Source organism: Brachycentrus maculatus, unplaced genomic scaffold (assembly GCF_059751285.1).
Source record: "Brachycentrus maculatus isolate JH-2025_06_01 unplaced genomic scaffold, ASM5975128v1 h1tg000474l, whole genome shotgun sequence".
Classification (NCBI taxonomy): domain Eukaryota; kingdom Metazoa; phylum Arthropoda; class Insecta; order Trichoptera; family Brachycentridae; genus Brachycentrus; species Brachycentrus maculatus.
Genome location: NW_028281221.1, coordinates 132,654 through 155,397, shown reverse-complemented (window position 1 = coordinate 155,397; position 22,744 = coordinate 132,654). Strand labels below are relative to the sequence as shown.

The window sequence follows — 22,744 nt, the reverse complement described above, 5'->3', positions numbered from 1 at the left end:
TGAGGATTCGGACCTCACATAAAAATGAAAGAGTTTCTGCTTAATATAAAAACTTTCCTCATCCCACCATAGATATCTCTAGTGAAGTCAAGCACTGTGTTTCGAGTTTGATCAATATATCTAGAAGTTTCAAGAATTCGAATAGTGCGGTTGTCAATCATGGGTAGAATAGGTGAATGTTACAATATTGTTGTTAATATGTTACACGTGTGTAAAGTGATCACTTAAACCAGCCTATAGCGGTTGTAAGCCCTGTATGTGACCAGACTTCCATATTCTTCTTCATCTTTGTTGAGATGTCAAAAAATAATAACTTAATCAGATATTTTTCTTTAAATATTCAAATATTATCCATATATCATTAGGTCTTTCTCCTTCTCTCTACGTTATATGTGTCTTCTCTCTCATGTAACGAAATATGCCTAAAAACGTGATTAATACAATTATCGATTATCGAATCACCGTCAAAGAAGTTTCACTTCGATAAAAACTGTTTTCTTTTGAAATTTCACAAATTTTAAAAATTGTCATATACTATAGTAAATTTCTTTAATATGGGTCAACATATTTGTTGTAACACTTTAAAAGTTGAAATGCTTCTTATAAATGTTCTCATATAGGAAACGAAGAATGTATGTATGTATGTTCTTTTAGCGGGCATGCGAAAACGGTCGTAATTGGGAGCAATCGTTAAACTGTATGTATGTATACATATAAGTATGGAGTCACTGTATGAACAAAAATCAATTAAAAATAATAATAATAATAATCTTGGATGATTTATGTGGCGCCATTTTCGTAAAAAAACTACCTCAAGGGCGCTTATATAAAATATCATAAGTACTGTAGTAATTTTGAGAACTGTATACTGTATATTACAAAACGTAGTAGTATGAATTTTATAGTAAAATTAGTTTTAAATTTGTATTCGCTTGTAATTTTTTAGGCAAAATATAAATGTATTCAGGATTTCAAAGTGTTCATTTTTATCTGAGTTATAAATATAAATATACTTATAGTAAAAATAATCAATTTCATTTTTTATATAGCGCCATTTTCGTAAAATACTACCTCAAGAGCGCTTCACTGTGAATGAATTGGGGAAAAAACATAGTACGATTATATGTGTGATTAAGATAAGTATCTTCAAGTATTTAATAACCTTTGAAACTAAACCAAATAGAAATTAATTTTAATTATATATTTTAAATTTTATGATTCGCAAATAAGGAAGTAAAGTAGGTAATTTGGATCAATTCGTGCATATCTATTCCTTCTACCTAAAATAATGAATAAAAACCAAGCTTTTATAGTGTCACTGAACTTTACAAAACAAACAATAAATAATTTGCCAAAATAAATACTGCAAACCTCTCAATAATGGTGATTTAATGGAATCGAATATGATAATAAATTTATACGGAGGCCATAAAATTTTATAATACGTCTCGAATAAAAAGAAGCAAGTCGCTAGCGAGACTGAGATTGAGAGACTGAGATTTAAAAAAAATAATTTTGATGCAGGTACCCAATTTTATATTGAAGTAGGTACGTTTTCATTGAAATTGTTTTGTTTTATTTGATAATGATGATAATTAATAAATACTTTTTCATTTAATTGAATTTTGAAACGATAGTTCTAAAACAAATATGTACATATATTGTAATGTCAATCACTTGCCTACTGTGTTTTTATTTCCGTTTTTTAATAAACTTACTGTATTAAGAAATTGTCATAATCAGTCATACATTGTTGTTGTTCTCAGTCAAGTAGGCAGTAGTTGTCGATTGCGTTTATGTGTTAGATATGGAATATTAACTATTATATAGTTACGTATATTATAGGCAAACGGTGTTTTAACGCATGGGAAAACATGTTTGTTGATGTTGACGTGTTTTGTGTTTTATGCCTCATAGATTGTATTGAATAAACCTTCCGTCAGGTTGAGGACCTATAAAGTTTTACCGCAACAGCGTCACCTCGAACCTCCGAGTTTATGACGGACAGGTTAGGAATCCAGCAAACGTATGCATATCACGGCGCTATGTCGTCCGGCGAGTTTTTTTTTAACCTAGTATCATACCAAATTTGATATAAATGAAAAACAGGATTTCGTACGCCAAGATGTCCGGTCGCCTCTCTCGAGAGTCTGACCCCATTAGCTTCTATTATATTGGTCGGCTCTCTTCAAGTCGTGGAATCCATCGGAAGATAAGCGAGCCACAGTCGCCAGTTCGTGTTCCGGTAGTCGCTTTGCCTCGCGGAGCTCTCCTCTTATCCGCGAAAGGAGTCGGCTCCGAAGAAACTGAACCATTCGAAATGTCGAAACAGACCTAACTCAAAAACAAAGTGATTAAGCGCTACAAAATGCCGTACAAAAAGCGTCGAAGTGTAAACGCATTATACCCGCTGTGCTTGGTGCTAGTGTCCGGCCTCGCTGCGGCCATGCCGGTGGATCCCAAAAATAGGACCAATTTTGTTCAATATTGTGATAAGTGTATCGGCGGACTGGACGCGCCCCGAGCCGAGATAGGCGATAAATTAATGATTGATGATGCCGGAGAAGCCGAAGGAAGCGGAGAGGAAGAGGATGACGTCGGCGAGGAGGGCGAGTACTTCGAAGGGGATATAATTCTCGGTGATGAACACATTCTCAACTCGACGGTGAGACGAATTACTATTCATTAATCTTTTGGCACCTTTGTCCGGTACCTGGAAGGTACAAGGCCCTCCTAACAATATGCATTATACTGTATTATAAAGTGTTATATCATATCACTATACATAGATGAGTCTTATTTTATCGGAGTGGAAATTATGCTCCATGCGGCGGGATCAAATGCACAACAATGTGCCATTAATACCATTTGTTACAATCACAAATCAAAACCTAAATAACTAAACATCATATGAAGTACTTAAGAGTATATGAGTATATCCTTATTGTCAATAGTATACAGATTGTTTATTTACAATTTATGTAATTCCCTATGTGGGCAATATCGCAAAATATGGAAAAGTTTCAAGTACGTCGGGTGACAATTTTAAGACATTTTGATCAATAGATGAGCATATTTTACGAATTTTTAAGTAAAGCAAAATTGAAAAGTGACATATTAAAACATTATGAAAATTGGGAACCATGAAAACGACGTTAACGCCATCGAAAAGCGAGCAACAAATAGTTCGATACCTCTTGGTGTTAAATTTAATGAAAAACACAAAATATAATAAGTATTAAAACAAAACAAAAAATTTGGAATTCAATTTCCATAGTACAAGAAATATTTAATTCTTTATACAAGTGTTTAGTGAAAATGCCGACATGAATTATATAAAATTTAGAAAATACTATTATTTTTTAATGTTTTATTATTTGGTAGTCATCTGCACATAAGTATGTATTACGTTTATTATCAATTTAGCTAATTACGTCTGTTTTATTTACTGAAATGTAATAATCTCTGCATTACTTTCCTCAACAGCAAATCTACTGACCATGTTGTGCACTTTTTTATTATTATTTATATATCAAAACATTTATACAGAAATAAAATTATTCAGAATAGCAAATAAGTTTACAGAAATGGACAAATGACGAAATTTATTAGACGAATTTTAATTATATCAAGACAGGGACATACAACTACAGTATTTTAGTTAAAACATGAAAATATTTTATTATATCTTTTAACAGAACATGGATGCATTTAAAGATAAAATAAAGCTTTATAGATTTGCAAATACCTGCATTATTAAGTAGCAAACTCTTGTCATGATTAAGAATTAAATATAATTTCGTAAATTATTTACATTCGCAAAAAAGATCATGATTATGTCCGCCTCCGTGGTGTAATGGTCAACACGCTCGGCTATCGTTCTGGAGGTCCCGAGTTTGATTCCCAGGGAGGGTCAAATAAATATAAGTGATTTTTTCACTCTAATATTTATTCAATATTACCCTGGACAGGTACTTGAAGCGGAGGGCTGATCACCTTTCCTTCATAGGTTAACGATCAAGGTAACACTGCGTTTATATGGTACAGTGAGGGTTTGGATTGGATAGAGTTTGATACCCAAGGGGGGTCAAATAAATATAAGTGATTTTTTCACTCTAATATTTATTCCATTCCCTGGACTGGTACCTGAAGCGGAGGGCTGATTACCTTTTATTCGTATGTTAACGATCAAGATAACACTGCGTTTATATAATGCAGTAACCTATGCACCATAGGGGTGCGGATAAGGGTTTAAAAAATGTTCGCAAAAAAAGATCATGATTAATAAATGAAATTTTTTAGCCCAAATAGTAGGTCATTTTAATAAACATCCTTCAATGATAAATATGGAAGGTGGCTAAGCATATAAAATACATACATAAAGAATTTTTGACTTGCATATTCCACAATAGAAGAAATACCTCATTCAATAATGAAAGCATCTTCCATGTAAGTATATTAAAAAGGGTCTTGGCCATTTTAAATAATAAAAAATGATAAAAAATGCATACCTTCCGTCTAATCGTTTTACCCGCGTCTGTGACCCATTTAACATTGAATAACAAATGACCTGCTTTTTCATTATAAATTGAAGAAAAAAATCTAAGGACGAACTGAGATAAAGTTTTCTTTTTATCTCTTTTTGTTTTAAACGGATTGACGTTTTAAGAGCTACTTGATCAGATTTATTAATGACATTCCAAAGTCAACTAAGGAACCATTTTGTTTTGAAACACTTTATACATATTTGTGCGTCTAAAGAAAAACGTTTGTTCAACTATATTATCATTTTGGATTGGAAGGTAGATAGGTACATACTGATATTGTTGCTATTATGTTTTTTGTCATCAAGATAACTTGATATCGAGACAAACCAAAGTCATCTAGATGTAAAATAGTAGTAAATGGGGCATTTTGGAACAGGTAGATGTTTTCGTATATTTGGGAAGTATGTATTCTGTTCATCCCGTAGTGTAATGGTTGGCACGCTCGGCTACCGTTCTGGAGGTCCCGGGTTTGATTCCCAGGGCTGAGATCAAATAAATATAAGTGATTTTTTCACTCTAATATTTCTTCAATATTACCCTGGACTGGTACTTGAAGCGGAGGGCTGATCACCTTTCCTTCGTGAGTTAACGATCAAGATAACACTGCGTTTATATGATACAGTGCCCTATGCACTATTGGAGTGCGGATAAGGGGTGTGACGATGTTTTCTATGGATGAAAATATTGATAATGCTAAGGAAAGGAGAGTGAATGCTAGGAACAGAGTGAATGGTGCATAAAATTCAGTTAAAGCTAATAAAATCCTATGAGCGAGAGCTAAACTAGCAGTTTACAATGGAGTCCTAGTTCCAACCCTAATGTATGGAAATGAAGCATGGAGTTCGCAAAAGAAGGATGAAAGTAGACTTAATGCAGTAGAAATGCGAGAAACGCCTGAAAACATAATTCTCATTTTTTTATGTAGCTCATGACTTGACCAGTTTTTTTTAATGTCAAAATAACTGCTATGCAGAGAAAACCCAGATTTGTGGATAAGTATTTTTTTACAATCAGTAACGTACTTTCCATATAGACACATAAACCATGCCTACCACACTTAAAGTGTGTTATTAAAAAATTTTAAGCGACATGTCCTTTAATTCTTATGTTTTAAAAAAAGAACGAGTATGTGTAGAAATGTGTGTATTTTTCAGGATTACACAGAGGACAACAATAAGTATAAAAACCTTGTTCTGTCTGAAAGTCAGACGTGGCCGAATAAAGTCGTCTTCTATGACTTCAAGGATGACGAATTCAGCCCCGCTCAACGTCAAGTAGTAGATGACGCTATCGCCGATCTACACAACGTCAGTTGTGTAAGATTCATCTTCAGGACCGACCAGCCTACTTATCTCTACTTCAGGAACAAAAAGAAAGCGTAAGTTTTTACTGTTCATATAGTAAATAATTTTAATTAGTATTTTATTTTAGTTGTGGAACTTGTAATATTTTCATTTCATTTCAAACCCTTATCCGCACCCCAATGATGCATAGGACACTGCATCATATAAACGTAGTGTTATCTTGATCGTTAACACATGAAGGAAAGGTGATCAGCCCCCCGCTTCAGGTACCAGTCTAGGGTAATATGGAATAAATATTAGAGTGAAAAAATCACTTATATTTATTTGACCCCCCTGGGAATCGAACCCGGGACCTCCAGAACGGTAGCCGAGTGTGCTGACCATTACACTACGAAGGCGGACAAAATAATATTATAATTTCTTATTCAAAAGTCAACAGTTAACGTAAGCGTAGGGCATGTATGACTAGATGTATGGATGGGAAAGAAGCTAGGAGTGTATGTCAGAGCATACGAGTGTGGCATTCCATCCTCTCTGCCTATCCCGTGAGAAAAGGGCGTGATGGTAGTATTAGCTTCTTTATACATATCCTTATTTCAAAACATTCTTTGATATTTTTGTCCAGCACACAAGTCATAAGGTAATTTTTAAGCTTGGCTAAGTCCATGTTTTATATTTTAAGTATAAATCGAAACTTAACTATCTATTTTGTGAAGTTTATCTTACAATATTTAATTACAAATAATTATAGCATAAATCAAAAACAATTCAGTTATTATTTATTGTTAATGTATTTTACAGTAACAGAAGTTTACTAACAATTATAATAAGTTGACAATTATAATATATAAAAATGTTAAACTAGTTATAACCCTAATTAAATGCTTATACTTAAATATAAAGCTTCTGGGTTATTTAATATATTTTGATTATTTATTAAAGTTAGTTATATGTACATAATATGTTCAAACAAAAGCTTAAATAAGACCGAATATAATAATTTAAAATGTGAAACATATTTTTTAACTATTTTTTTCGAACTTAATATAGCCTGATACGTGATTTAAATTCAAACCTAAATTCAATTATAGAAAATATATTCTTTTTAATTTGAGTTTTACTTAGTAAATACCACTATTGAATTTTAAAAATAAACTAAGTAAAACTAAAATTAAAAATGGATAGATTTTACCACAAAGTGACTGCCGAATCAATTAATGAAATTGTAGAAGCCATTACGTTCAAAATTGGCAAAATGTATGTGATGTTATTGACCAAACATTGAGTTGTGTGTTTAAAATTAGTATTATTTATTAAGTAAAACTTAAAATAAAAATGGATAGATTTTACCACAAAACGACAGCTGAATCAATTAATGAAATGAGAAAATATATGTTATTTCAAATAAAGTCTGATTGAATCTTTTATTAAGATCAAAATTTAGTTTGGAATTTAAGGTAGGTACCCATTTTCATTAATGATATGCATTTCAGATAAACGTTTTAGCGTTATCCATTCATAGCCACATTATTGGCGTCTTCTGCCCGGTCAGAGGTGAACATTGACAATAGGAAACGATAAAAGATAAAAGCTAAGTGCCAGGAATGATCACATTACCTTAGTCGAAACTTAATCACCGCCACGCCGATGGAGCATAAAGAGCAAAGGGATACTTAAATATTTAAGTGGTTTATTTTATTCATCGCCTAAAACAGGATTTAGCCGACTTATTTTTAAATTAGTTAATTCTCGAGCGCTGTTATAGCATAACATATAATAAACAAGCTTTTTTACTTACAACAAATTATAAATAACACAAAACAACTTTGTTTTTAACAAGAACCTTGTCATCGTCAGGGTTAAACATGAAGTAAAAAAATGGTTAAAAACAAAATTTATTTTTTTTGTAAAGATAAAATGTGCCACAAAGTATCTGCGAAAAACATTCAAGAAATTATAAACAATACTGTGAGTGTGTCCAAATCCTTGTTCACAAATATGCGTTTCTCCACTTAGAAGTTACTTTTGTATTGGCATTTGAACATAGATCAAGAATATGGTATGCTGGGTGTTTACAAGGCTTACGATCCGTCGTATATGATTACTTTATACACGCGTATCACAATTCTACCCATGATTGATAACTACACTACAATTTTTTTTGTAACTTAAATAATAAATAATAGAGTGTAAATATTACACGTGTATAAAGTGTTATAATTAAACCAGTCTATGACAGACAGGTTAGAAGCCCTGTAAATACCCAGACTTCCATATTTTTCTTATCTACGATGTGATATCATTAAAGCATTTTTAATTTCAATCTCTATCTTAGTTTTATCCTTCCGTAGGAACACGACTTAAAAAAAAAGTCTCGGGAAGAAAGGATCAGAAATGGAAAAATCAACACATAGAATCTGTACACATAACAATCCTACTTACTCAAATGCTGTTTTTAGATGAGCGAATTATGAAAATGATGGATGAAAATTTTCCTCTTATAACTCTCAGGAAAAAAAATCGTCATTTGTTAGTTATAATTGTGTAATTTGATAAGTTCAATATTCCTTTATTATTATGGGATATCTGTGTGAGTATGTTATTTTAGATTAATTGCAAAGCATGTCTTGTATCCAAACTGCCCGACTAAAGAAATAACTACTACTCCACGAGAAAAGTGCATCCTGTCTGACAACCTACAAGAAACGTCTGAAACATGCTTATCCATCCCCGAAACCTTAACTGTCTATCATATCATCCCTTCCTTGGATCCTTTCCCCTACCCCCTTCATCTCCTTACTTGATCCTACTCCATATACCTTTGCTCGCTCTTATCATCAATTTACAGAATCGTGAATCTACATCAATTGTATTTATTTAATCGTTTATATTGCAACATACTTTGATTCATGTTAGATTCGTTGTTATTGTTAGATATAATTGTTGTTAGATTCGTTTATGTGTTCAAGCGCTAGTGGTTACTGATTTTAAACAGCTGTATATGTTATAAACCTTAGTCATTTCTTATCTGTTTTTGGTTATGTTTTGGATTTTAAAAATATTTTTAATATTGTGAAATGGTAATATAATACTCTCACTTTGTGTATTACCACTTAAAAACACTTTATGACTACCGATTTCGGAATAATCATTCCATCATCAGGTCAATTGTAGACAGTTGGCCAAATGATGTAATGATTAATCCGAAACCGGTAGTCATGAAGTAGTGTTATTAAGTGGTATTACACAAAGTGAACGATGAATGACAAGGAGAGTGTTAATTTGTGGTTACATAAAATATATTGCTTCATAGGGATAAACCCGTTAAAGTGCGCGACATTTAACGAATGAAGTTTAAAATATATTTCTATTCAATTTCTTACGCCTCCGTAGTTTCATGGTAAGTACGCTCGGCTACCGTTCTGCCTCCCCCCCCTGGGAATTGAACCCGGGCCCTCGCCCGGGTTCAATTCCCAGGGGGGGGATCAAATAAATATAGGTAATTTTTCACTCTATTATCTATTCAATATTACCTTGGACCTGAAGCGGAGGGCTGATCACCTTTCCTTCATGTGTTAACGATCAAGATTACACTGCGTCAATACGATGCAGTGCCTTTTGCACTATTGGGTGCGGATAAGGGTTATATATATATAACGTGGTAATATTTTCCTTTTGAAAATTAAGTGTAAATAATATGTAAAGTGGGTGTATAATAATAAAATAAACAATGTGTTGCTTTGTAATTAAAGTTTATTCTTAATTTATCTTTATAATCATTTTTATATCTATCTATCTATCTATCTATCTGATTCTGACAGTTAATAATATTATCGGAAGTCTTTTGTTTTATTCTGAGCGACGCATGCGGCATCTGGTGGTAGAACTGTTTTATGTAGGTACTTTTTGTAAGTACTTAATAAAATGTATAGGTAGGTACCTAGTTATTTTATTACATCTCCCCCCTTGGGGATGAAAATTCATAGTAAAATTTTCACTCGTCCTCCGGATCATCTTCTTGTAGTGAAGGGACTGGTATAAGTTTAGTGATATGATAAAGTTTTTTTTTTTTCTTTCTTTCTTTTTTTTTTTTCTTTCTTTCTTTTTTTCCGTTCTTTTTTCTTTCTTTCTTTTTTGTATTTTTTTTTTCTTGACCCTTTTAAAGTAGACACAGTTTTTCTCAATCCATTTGTTTTTTTCTTTTGAATTCCTTCATTTTTATTCAGATCTCTTAAAGTATCTTCTAATATAACCAAATGTACAACTTTTAATTGTTCATCTGCATTTTTATTCGATTCTAAAACTGGATTCCGGCTTAGACAATCTACTTCTAAATTCTTCTTTCCTGGAGTATATTTTATTTCATCTTTCGTAGAAGTTTTTTCTACTTTATTTTTATTTTCATTTTTCAAGCACTGTTTCTGTGTTATTTGTATGTCTTCATTTTTATTCTGATCTTTTGAAATATCTTCTAATTTAACCAAATTTACAACTTTTAATTGTTCATCTGCATTTTCATTCGATTTTAATACTGGATTCCTGCTTAGACAATCTACTTCTAAATTCTTCTTTCCTGGAGTATATTTTATTTTATCTTTCGTAGAAGTTTTTTCTACTTTATTTTTATTTTCATTTTTCAAGCACTGTTTTTGTGTTATTTGTATGTCTTCATTTTTATTCTGATCTTTTAAAATATCTTCTAATTTAACCAAATTTACAACTTTTAATTGTTCATTTGCATTTTCCTTCGATTCTAATACTGGATTCCTGCTCATAAAATCTGCTTCGAAATTCTTCTTTTCTGGAGTATATTTTATTTTATATTTTGTAGAAATTTTTTTCACATGATTTTTATTTTTAATTTTATCACTAGTTCTTAAATTTCCATGTCTTCTTTGATTATCTTCTAATCGTTTTCTTTGATCATCTTCTGATTTTTCTCTCTCACTTCGAACATATTGTAGTAATTGTTTTAATACATCTAATGTTTCATAATCCATTTCCAATTAACAAAATTGTCGTTTTATAACGTGGTAATATTTTCCTTTTGAAAATTAAGTGTAAATAATATGTAAAGTGGGTGTATAATAATAAAATAAACAATGTGTTGCTTTGTAATTAAAGTTTATTCTTAATTTATCTTTATAATCATTTTTATATCTATCTATCTATCTATCTATCTGATTCTGACAGTTAATAATATTATCGGAAGTCTTTTGTTTTATTCTGAGCGACGCATGCGGCATCTGGTGGTAGAACTGTTTTATGTAGGTACTTTTTGTAAGTACTTAATAAAATGTATAGGTAGGTACCTAGTTATTTTATTACATATATATATATATATATATATATATATATATATATATATATATATATATATATATATATATATACACATATATATATATATATATATATATATATATATATATATATATATATATATATATATATATATATATATATATATATATATATATATATATATATATATATGTATATATATAAATATATATATATATATATATATATATATATATATATATATATATATATATATATATATATATATATATATATATATATATAATATATATATATATATATATATATATATATATATATATATATATATATATATATACATATATAAATACATATACCATATATGGTACAAACCTTGGTCATTAATTATAATTTTTGGATTGTTAGAATATATTGCTTCATAGCGATAAATCTATTAAAATACATGCTATTTAAATAATTAATTGATTACATATTTAGTTTATTCAATTTCTCAATTCACAAACTTTTATTCTACCAATTAAGGAAACATACCCCAATCATTGTCAACACAGATATACATAAGTAGGCACCAGTCATAGCGTAGACAAGAATGTTTAATATTTTATCCACTTACCTTATGAAGTCATCCGTATTATACTCTCATTATTTTTTGACCGTTTTGTTAACGATCTGTTTCCCATAATACAACCTAATTGGCTTAAAGCTAAGTCTAAAATAAAATACGGGTCCAGTCGACCCATGTCTAATGTCTCGGGCAGATCGATCAATAAGTTTGACGGCTCGACTCCGCTGTCAACGATCCTTATAAGATTGAGATAATGCACCACATATACCTGGGATTTGCATTCGAGATGCATTAATGCAGCGGGCATGAGAGAGTCGAACCCACGTCTTTATTAATGCATTTTATTTGTGACTATGCACTCCCACAAGCTTTTGGCAGTTGCCGACAGAGGGAAGGAGGTTGAACGAGGTACCTTTTGAAAATGAACTGGCAATGAATAGCTATGAACGCTTTATTATTTTATTTTATTTTTGTATTTTTTTTATTATTTGTTCGGGAATTGTACAGCTTTACATTTAAAAAAGTGTATAATAAACAAAAGTTACATTAACCTTAATAAACATAACATTACATTAACAAAAATAGTTACAATAATAAAAACAAAGTCAATTAAATAATTACACATTTTTGTTATAATAACTATTAAAAACATTAAGAGATAAAAAAAGGGTATGGTATAAAAAAAGACTTTGCAAGAAGGAGAAGGAAAGGAGAGGATTATGCATTATTTTTTCAAGAATTCTAAAATAAAGCGCAGATAATATATATGTACTTATATGGGACTTTTCTGTAACACTACAGTATTTTATTTAACTACTTTTCAATCTGCACGTAAAATTCACTACTACTACTACCATCACGCCGTTTCTCCACATGGGTAGGCAGAGAAGATGGAACTCCACACTCTTCTGCTCTGACACACTCATAGCTTCATTCACATCCATACATCTAGTCATACATGTCCTCCGATTAAACAGACTTTTGACACCTCCAGATTTTAGGTTCTGATTAATCAGTCTTTTTCAGCCGTCCTCAATCTACCTATTACAATCGCCACATATATTTTCTTGGCCATTCTCTCGCTATCCATTCGCTTCACATGTCCATACCACCTTAAAGAACTCTTCTTAAAATTTTCACTCTTTTTAATCTTTTCGCAAAATTCATCCCATGGTAAAATCAAAAACTCATAGATAAGAAGTCGTATTATATATTTATGGCAATTTTCAAATACGACAATTGGATCTGGTTCATTAAGAAGCATTGCATATATCTAAAAAAAATATTTAAAACAAAACCTACACGGTCACTTTCCCATACTCGTACAGCTTTGCATCCGATGCAGTGTCAAAGTGTGTCGTTGAAGTAACGAATATGGAGAATATCGACAAATATTTCGACATCGAAGTTTCTCGAATATCGAATCTGACGAATATGGAGGTCCCACTGCAGTTTAATAATTAAATTAGCTGTCACAGTATTTTATATTAATGGTATGATGAAATAACACAATTTCAACTTTCACCCTTGGGCAAACCCACCATCGGGAATTTCATAGTTCGACCCTGAGAAGTAATGAACAAAAGGCATGCCCATTTGCCCGCGTGCATGTCGTTATGTTAGCGAGAGAGCTATACGCACACGGGGCATTACCATACCATTAATTGTTTTCCAATGGATTATAATACCGTGGAGACATTAAGTGTAAGCATATTTTGACACGTGCCGCCCTGTGACCCATACAATGCACAACATTCAATTATTCTTGCTCACGGTTAGTACAAAGAATAACAGACCGTACGAGCTGGTAGGTACTGCACGCCTATTTTATAAAATATCCTTACTGAAGAAAACGTTTAAAGTACATTTTTCAATGTACTAATTTTCGAGCTTAAGTCCACCAAGAATTTCCAAGTATATAATATATAATAATTCTATAACTATATGCGCTCCTCTAAACATAAATATGTATATCGCTCACTCCTTTCAAGAACGTCATAAATAAATAAAAAAGATTGTTCAGGAGAACATTTTTAAAGTTTAAAAATATAACACAATGTATTAAAAATAAATATCAAGCCACTTATTCAACTTTTTACTGTGCAACAGATCTTTTTAGGTAAAACCTGAAGGTTTTTTCTCCATTTGAAAAATATTTAATATATTTGAAAAAATTAATAAAACAATACCTTTTCTTCAAAATGCAAAAACAACATTTTTTGCCCTGTAGCGGGTAAATATTTAATTAAAAATTACCTCTTTTGCTGGGATATAGTACATTTTGTGGGCATTCCGAAAACATCCACAACTGAAAATTGACGATTTTTTATTTATGGCGTTCTTGAAAGGAGTGAGCGATTTGTAAGTGTATATTCCCTTCATTCCTAATCTTCTTACGATAGACTTACTTTCAATTACTTGCCTAAGCAATTTTATAAGAGCGAAGATGATTATTTTTATATCAGCATCAACACAAAATCTTTTTACAACATGTTGGGTGTGTCCAAATCTGCGTTTCTCCACTTAGGAGTTATTTTTACATTTTGACTCTCAACATAGATGAAGAAGAATTTGGATGTCTCGGTATTTACATGGCTTACGATCTGTAGACCCACATATGAATCATATCATGTACATATATATTTATATATATTTCCAAAGAATTCAGTAGTGTGGTTATCAATCATGGGTGGAATGTTAAATATTACACGTGTATAAAGTGATCACTTAAATCAGTCTATGATAGTTCGTACGCTTTGTAAATACCTAGACTTCTATATTCTTCTTCATCCAGGTTGAGCTGTCAAAACGTTTATATTTTTAATAATCAGTTTACATGATTTTATTAATCAATTCATTTACCAGTTCCTTTGTGGGTGTTTTTATTTATTTCGTTTTCATTTGAAATATTCATATTAATATTCGTATGTGCGACTTAAGTGTTTTACTCAAATCATGAATTCATATGTCGATACAAACGTGTGATTAAAACATGCTATACAAGTATATGTTCGTTCTGACTCCGTCGTCTCTGTATATTTGTGCGTGGATTATCCTCATACTGGGAACAATGTATGTTATTAACATACACAGCATATCCAATCCCACATTTCTTCTGCTCGTCTACATAGCATGGAAAATAACTGGTCATCTTCCCCATTATCATTCCCGTAAAAACAAACCAAACACAATGAAGGGTATCGCTTATTTTATACGTTTAATACTGACTTACATATATGCAGTAGCGTGCATAGAGAATTAATTAGGGTAGGCAGTAGAGGTAGGTAGTAAGGTAAGCTAAGTACTACTTACTAGGGTAGGCAGTAGAGATAGGTAGTAAGGTAAGCTGGTATAACTAAGTAAGGTAGGGTAGGTACTGGTTGCGTTTTTATATATCACGAGGGTAAGTTAGGATAGGCACCGCTTTTATGCCTATATGAAAGGTACGCCCCTGCATATATGTAACATTATGTATATGTTCGTAGGTGGTTAGGCACATGTGTGTTGATATGCCAAGAAACGATCATGTGACATAATATACCATAATGTTTAAGCTATAAAAAAATCGGCAGAGAAAGTGATTGAAATTAATGAGATGTCAGTTACCATATCGAGTTAATAAGACAAGATTAGAGCCATCTGAATAGGTACATTACAAATTACACGATGCATGACACAAGTATGAAGAGAAGTAGGTTCAGTAGATTTACAGACAGATTTCAAACACAACAGCCGCCTCCCGCTGACATATCTGATTTATTATACTCTTCATCTCCGGACAAATTTATGGAAAAGTTACTCGTTTTAACACTAATGATGTAGTTATGTTCGTAACTATACGCTAGAATAGTGGTTATGAACCTTTTTAAAGTCAGGGAGTACTTTTCTTTATAAAGAAAATTCGCGGTGCACCAAAACTAAAGATTAATACAAAGATAATTTTTATATTATTTTTTGACATTTCATCAAAGATGAAGAAGAATATGGAAGTCTGGGCATTTACGGGGCTTACGACCGTCATAGGCTGGTTTGAGTGATCACTTTACACACGTGTAACATTCACCAATTCTACCCATTATTGACAACCACACTACTCAAATTCTTCGAAGTTCTATATATATGAACCAATTTAGAAACTTTGTTCTTGAATCACTAGAACTTCACTAGAGACATCTATTGGTGAGATGTAAAGAAGCTTTTTTATTAAGCAGAAACTCTTATATTAGTATGTGAGATCCGAATCCCGGATTATAATCACACACATGAGAAACGCCAGAAAATACCATTTTCATTTTTATTATTAAGCTTATAATTTGACCAGATAATTTATTTACAACATTTTGAGTGTGTCCAAATACTTGTTCACAAAATCTGGATTATCTCCAATTACAGGAGTTATTTTCATATTATTTTTTGACATTTCATCAAAGATGAAGAAGAATATGGAAGTCTGGGCATTTACGGGGCTTACGACCGTCATAGGCTGGTTTGAGTGATCACTTTACACACGTGTAACATTCACCAATTCTACCCATTATTGACAACCACACTACTCAAATTCTTCGAAGTTCTATATATATGAACCAATTTAGAAACTTTGTTCTTGAATCACTAGAACTTCACTAGAGACATCTATTGGTGAGATGTAAAGAAGCTTTTTTATTAAGCAGAAACTCTTATATTAGTATGTGAGATCCGAATCCCGGATTATAATCAAACTTCGAAGAATTTGAGTAGTGTGGTTGTCAATAATGGGTAGAATTGGTGAATGTTACACGTGTGTAAAGTGATCACTCAAACCAGCCTATGACGGTCGTAAGCCCCGTAAATGCCCAGACTTCCATATTCTTCTTCATCTTTGATGAAATGTCAAAAAATAATATGAAAATAACTCCTGTAATTGGAGATAATCCAGATTTTGTGAACAAGTATTTGGACACACTCAAAATGTTGTAAATAAATTATCTGGTCAAATTATAAGCTTAATAATAAAAATGAAAATGGTATTTTCTGGCGTTTCTCATGTGTGTGATTATAATCCGGGATTCGGATCTCACATACTAATATAAGAGTTTCTGCTTAATAAAAAAGCTTCTTTACATCTCACCAATAGATGTCTCTAGTGAAGTTCTAGTGATTCAAGAACAAAGTTTCTAAATTGGTTCATATATATAGAACTTCCAAGAATTTGAGTAGTGTGGTTGTCAATAATGGGTAGAATTGGTGAATGTTACACGTGTGTAAAGTGATCACTCAAACCAGCCTATGACGGTCGTAAGCCCCGTAAATGCCCAGACTTCCATATTCTTCTTCATCTTTGATGAAATGTCAAAAAATAATATGAAAATAACTCCTGTAATTGGAGATAATCCAGATTTTGTGAACAAGTATTTGGACACACTCAAAATGATGTAAGATAATTTTTATTAAAAACAAAACTGATTGTTTTATTACCGACAAGAAAAAATTACATTAATTAAAAAAATACATTAAAATATAAATACTCTAAAGAAACATATTTAATTTGAGCTTGTCGGCTTTTACAAATTTCAGCGATATTAGGTCTAAAATTCGATATTGCTAATTCTTTCGCGTTTCTTCGGTTCTTTTAATAATGGTTGCATTTAATGAGGTTGAAAACTGTAATAAAATTTGTGCCCTTGTGGAGAGAGCTGGGTTTTAACAAAAATTCTTAACTCATACAAAGTTTTTTCTGAAAATTTTATTTTTAGAGTACGATCTGTTGATAAAAATACAAATCGCACAGTAAATGAGCCAACAGTGCTCCACGGAGCACCAGTTAAGAACCACTGGTCTAGAAACAAATTTCAATACGTACCGTCAACTATGGCAAGTTTTTTCGTCATTTTTTCACATAAAATATAATGAAAGAAATATAAGTCGAAAAAAGATCACTATCTTTTATTAAATTTTTGGGAAAATTGTAAATGAAAACTCAATGTTTTCAATTACAATTTAATCATGTCTCGCCCAAAGTGAATGCCGAAACAATAAGTAAAATAAATTTTTAGGCACAAACTACCAAGGATTTTAGATTATGTTTTGAATATTGAAAGCATTAACTTTGTGGATCATATTGATATATTATTTCGAGAAATAAAAATACTTCGTGTTTTGATCCACTCACATTTTTATTAACCAACTAGTTTCGTCATAAATTAAACCCTGAAGAGGGCAACAGGTTGTTGGCGAAACTAGTTGGTTAATAAAAATGTGAGTGGATCAAAACACAAAGTATTTTTATTTCTCGAAATAATATATTTTAGATTAATTATTTATCTGAATATTGACTCTTAAAAACACGAGCAATGATATAATGAATTTATACCGAATTTATAATCAAATAATTCTTAATCCAATTTATCAATAAATTATAAAATGCGGAATATAAAATTAAAAAAACATGCGCCAAAATGTATCAGGCGCTTATGAATTATGATGATGTAAGACGACCCGGAGATCAGAAGATAAGCGCAGGTAGTTAGTTAGCAATAGTTAATAGACATTATTCTTCTCACAGATGTGCCGCGCCTGTGGGCTGGAATCCGAAGCGCGGCCGAATCGATGTGTCGCTGGGCGGGAAGAACTGCCTCGCTCGCCGCGGGACAGTCCAGCACGAGCTGCTGCACGCCCTCGGCTTCTGGCACGAACACTCTCGCACCGACCGTGACAGCAACATCGTAATACAGTGGGACAACATCCTCGAAGGTATGCATCCCTGGTAGACGTGGTCCATACTTTTCCGTTCCAATTCCGATTAGACGCAAGGCGCCTAGAAAAAAATCAATATTTTAAACGCATAAAAATTTACACATAAAATCTTGTTTCGGTACACACTATTTATTTTCTTGGTGTTGGTATTCAATGCAAAATACATATATTTTAAATCTATTGAGTGTACGCATCAATTGATTTTCATGAATTGATTCGGTGTCTGAAAATGCTGTTGAATGTATCGAAACACATATTTTAATAGATTTTAAGAAATACTGGTATTTATTTACCAAGTAAAAATAATAATGAGAAAAAAAAAACAAATTAATTTCTGAAGAATAATGGAAACCAAAAAAAAAAAAGAAAACTAATGCCGTAAAACACAATTTATATTTAAATTAAAAATATATTCAATCATAAGAATTAATGATTTATGTACAACATTTTTATAGTCATATTGTAGGTACGAATAACGCTTGCGTTGTGTTAGGGGTTAGAGCAGCTATCTCGTTCATTATCACGGCTTGTGGTATTTGAACTATTCCAGCGACAGAGACAGATATCGCTCGTTCAGTATTACAAGCACATACTACTCCTGCGAAGGATGATACCCTGGTAACTTTTCACAGCGCATGGCACAACTGTTGTCACCACAACTAATGAATGATCTCCTGATAAACTCGTGTTTCTGAATTGCACTAACACGTATGTAGGTTATGAATGCTCACTGTAAGATAAAATCGCGAATGCAAATATCGGGCCATCTGGTTTATTTTCTATATCCAGCGATGAGTACTGGTATGTAAAAGGACTTAATTTTTTATTGTCCCATCGTAAATAAATGATTAAAATAAATGACATATAAAATCTCTAAACGTCGATATCTAATGTCTATTAGAGATAAATATTTATTTAAAATTATTTTATTTAGTTTTTGTCCGCCTCCATAATGTAGTGGTTAGCGCGCTAGGCTAACATGCTGGAGGTCCCGGCTTCGATTCCCGAGAGGGTCAAAATAAATATTAGTGATTTTTCAGTCTAATATTTTTATTATTGTTATTTAAGATAACACTGCTTCTATACGATGCAGTGCCCTATGCACCATTGAGTGCGGATAAGGTTTAGAAGAAGTTTTTATAATTTTAAAATAGTTCAAACTAAATTTATTCTTTATTTTGTATTATTTCATTATGATATGAGTATGAAACATGTAATGTACAATAATTATGTACGAATTGGCTACGGTTGTTCATAAAGGAAAAAAAATACCTTCGTTACACGAATGCACTGAAAATCCATTTTCGTATTAAAATCTAGTATATATATGAACATATACAGGAGATTGCCTAGATATTGTTAAAAGACGAATATATTCTTACAAAATACCATAGTGGGTATATAAATAAGATAATAATCTTCAGAGAATAATCTCTACTTTGGTTTAAATTCGACGCTGATTGGGCAAGTAGCTATAAATCAATGACAACGGTCGCTAATGCAAATGTTTTCTGTGCAGCGAAGGTTTCGTTTTGAAGCCGTCCGCGTTCCATTCGTACAGACATACTTTCTGTCGGAGAGATGCAAATCATATCGTGTCACTTATATTATTGTGATACTCTATGCCCCCTTCGTCTCGACAAAGGAAACTGAATGCGAAATATAATTTATATGACAAAGTTAGCGTTTCAGCCTACGTCTCGTTTGTTTTCACCTCGATAGGGATATCCAGCCTAAGTCGCTCTCTGGAAACGTCACAATAAATAATATTAACAATGAAATGATATTATAATATTTGCCGCCCTGTTGTGGTGTATCGTTGAATTTTGTTAGCTGCCTTGAACGTGACATCACGTCTAAGTTATAGAATAAAGCAATAAAGCCTAAAGCGAGTTGTTCAATACCCTTTTCAATACCTCTATAAGACGTGATTATTACTATCATCGAACTTCCATGTATTTTTTTAAAGTTACATTTAAAGTGTCTACTATATTTTTGTTTTTTATTTTTATGATATTTTGTTTCTAGCGTTACAAAATAAAATACCCACTATTTGACATAAATCATTATAAAATGAAAGGCATACGTTACAGCAATTCCTTATGGCATAACGTGCGTATAAAACACTGCGTATTCCGAATGCATTGAAACCTTCAAAAAATTATCATAATACATAAATCGTTCAAAATAGAAAGATGCAGTTCCATACCAAATTGACCCCTCGAGCATATGGTAGAATACCATGTATGGTGTATGTAATGACAATGTGCAGCTTATTTGAAGCATTTCCTTACGTGATTCCAGCGGACATACTCTATTAATTCTAGAAAGACCTTTTATGTGAAAGAGAAGAAAATATCTTACTGAATACAGTCTACAAACGTGTTATTAGAACGAGAAGAGTATATGAAAATCGTTGTCATACTAATGTATACAAATACATGTATATAGATTAATTGTGAATGTTATCTTTCATTCACAAGAATAATACCTACTACAATACAAATATCTAAACTAGTGGTAGAACTACAATACATACATATATCGTGATAAGGTTTTTATCATGGTGTAAGTATACACATTTCTACTCCTTGACGTCATACTCGTATGTTATCACTACGTCATGCGTCACTACTCAATTTACAGAGAGCAATTCATACAGCTACCGAATACTTTGTTATGTTCTCCTGATAACTTTTCATTAGAATATGAACGCCTTAAAATTTCATGAAATTGAAACCTACTTTTACATCCATACTTATCAACCGATTATACCAGTAAAATTTATATAATTTTATGTACGTAATTATTTCTCATCAATTTAATAAAAACTTAAATAAATAATTAATAATATAGCTTTTTTACTGTGAATGAATTTATGGGATATACCTATTCTCAAAAAGTTTCAATATAACAAAACACTTACATATTAAGACTACTTTTGAGCTTATTAATGTAAACACAATTAGTTTTAAGAACTAGAGATGTTTTCATAAGCAGTTGAAAATAAGAACTGACGAAAGTAGTCGTGTTTACATAAATAAATAAGTCATTTTATACGAGTGTTTCATTTAAAAAAATATTTAAATCACCATGTTTTTCCTCATAGTTAATGCACAATCAATAAATATTACATAACGTTCTTGTCTTTCTTCTGTTTAAATCCTATACGTATAATAATACGGCAAAAAATTACATAGTTACATAGGTACAAAAATTTCCTTATCTTATAATAATAATAAAACCCTTATCCGCACCCCAATGGTGCATAGGGCACTGCGTCATATAAACGCAGTGTTATCTTGATCGTTTACACATGAAGGAAAGGTGATCAGCCCTCCGCTTCAGGTACCAGTCCAGGGTAGTATTAAATAAATATGACAGTGAAAAAATCACTTATATTTATTTTACCCTCCTTGGGAATCGAACCCGGGACCTCCAGAACGGTAGCCGAGCGTGCTGACCATTACACTACGGAGGCGGACATATCTTATACATAATTTTAATATTAATAACATTATGGCATACGTTAGCACCTTATACTACGATTAAAATATGTAAGTGCAGAATTTATGTTAAGTGCAGTACCTAATACCTAATAGACCGGTTGCTAATGGTAAATCCTATAAAAAGGAGGTAATGTGATTTATGCATACGTACACAATAAATCATGATTATCATGCATTCTGGTTATAAGACCACTTACAAATCCCAATAGCGCACAAAATAGATGATTGTAAAACTGATCGAAGTAAACGTATTTTAAATATTTAAAAAAAATGTTATCCCAAAATTAGTAACATTTTTAACACAATATGTTAATAAAATGGTATTTATTTTATTTATTGTTTCGGCATTAACTTTGTAGTAAGACATGTTACAATGATTGAAAATGAAAATTTAGAAATCCAAAAAAACCTAAATTCTAATAATAATTTATTAAATAATATATTGTTTCAAAATTCTTCACCTTTGCTTTCCATTTTTCCTTTGTTTTCAAACTCCGCCCCTTGACTAACCCCTTCTTCTTACCTTCCCCTCTCCTTATTTATAGAACAATTTTGTATTTTATATTTTAGTTATTATACAGACATGAATGATGGAAATTTAACTTCTGAAACATGTAGTCTATAATAAAACTCAAGTGGTAAAAAACAAGTGTTTTCTTTAATCATTGTAAATGGTATTTATATGAAAGAAAATATGATATGTAAAGTGATTAAATAAATACACTGTTCAATGAGAAATATTTCATCAAGAATCCAATTTTGATGAGCTGAAACACTATT

General features: G+C 31.6%; 1 protein-coding gene across 1 annotated transcript in view; it reads left to right on the top strand.

The window, feature by feature from the left end:
• Window positions 1-2,368: 2,368 nt before the first annotated feature.
• LOC148302200 (low choriolytic enzyme-like) overlaps window positions 2,369-22,744 on the top strand; it is a 28,938-nt gene continuing 8,562 nt past the window's right edge. Inside the window, exons 1-3 of the mRNA XM_088271994.1 lie at window positions 2,369-2,665; window positions 5,702-5,925; window positions 18,265-18,452. Of these exons, the coding sequence (XP_088128120.1) occupies window positions 2,369-2,665; window positions 5,702-5,925; window positions 18,265-18,452 (709 nt within the window). The remainder of the gene's footprint in view (window positions 2,666-5,701; window positions 5,926-18,264; window positions 18,453-22,744) is intronic.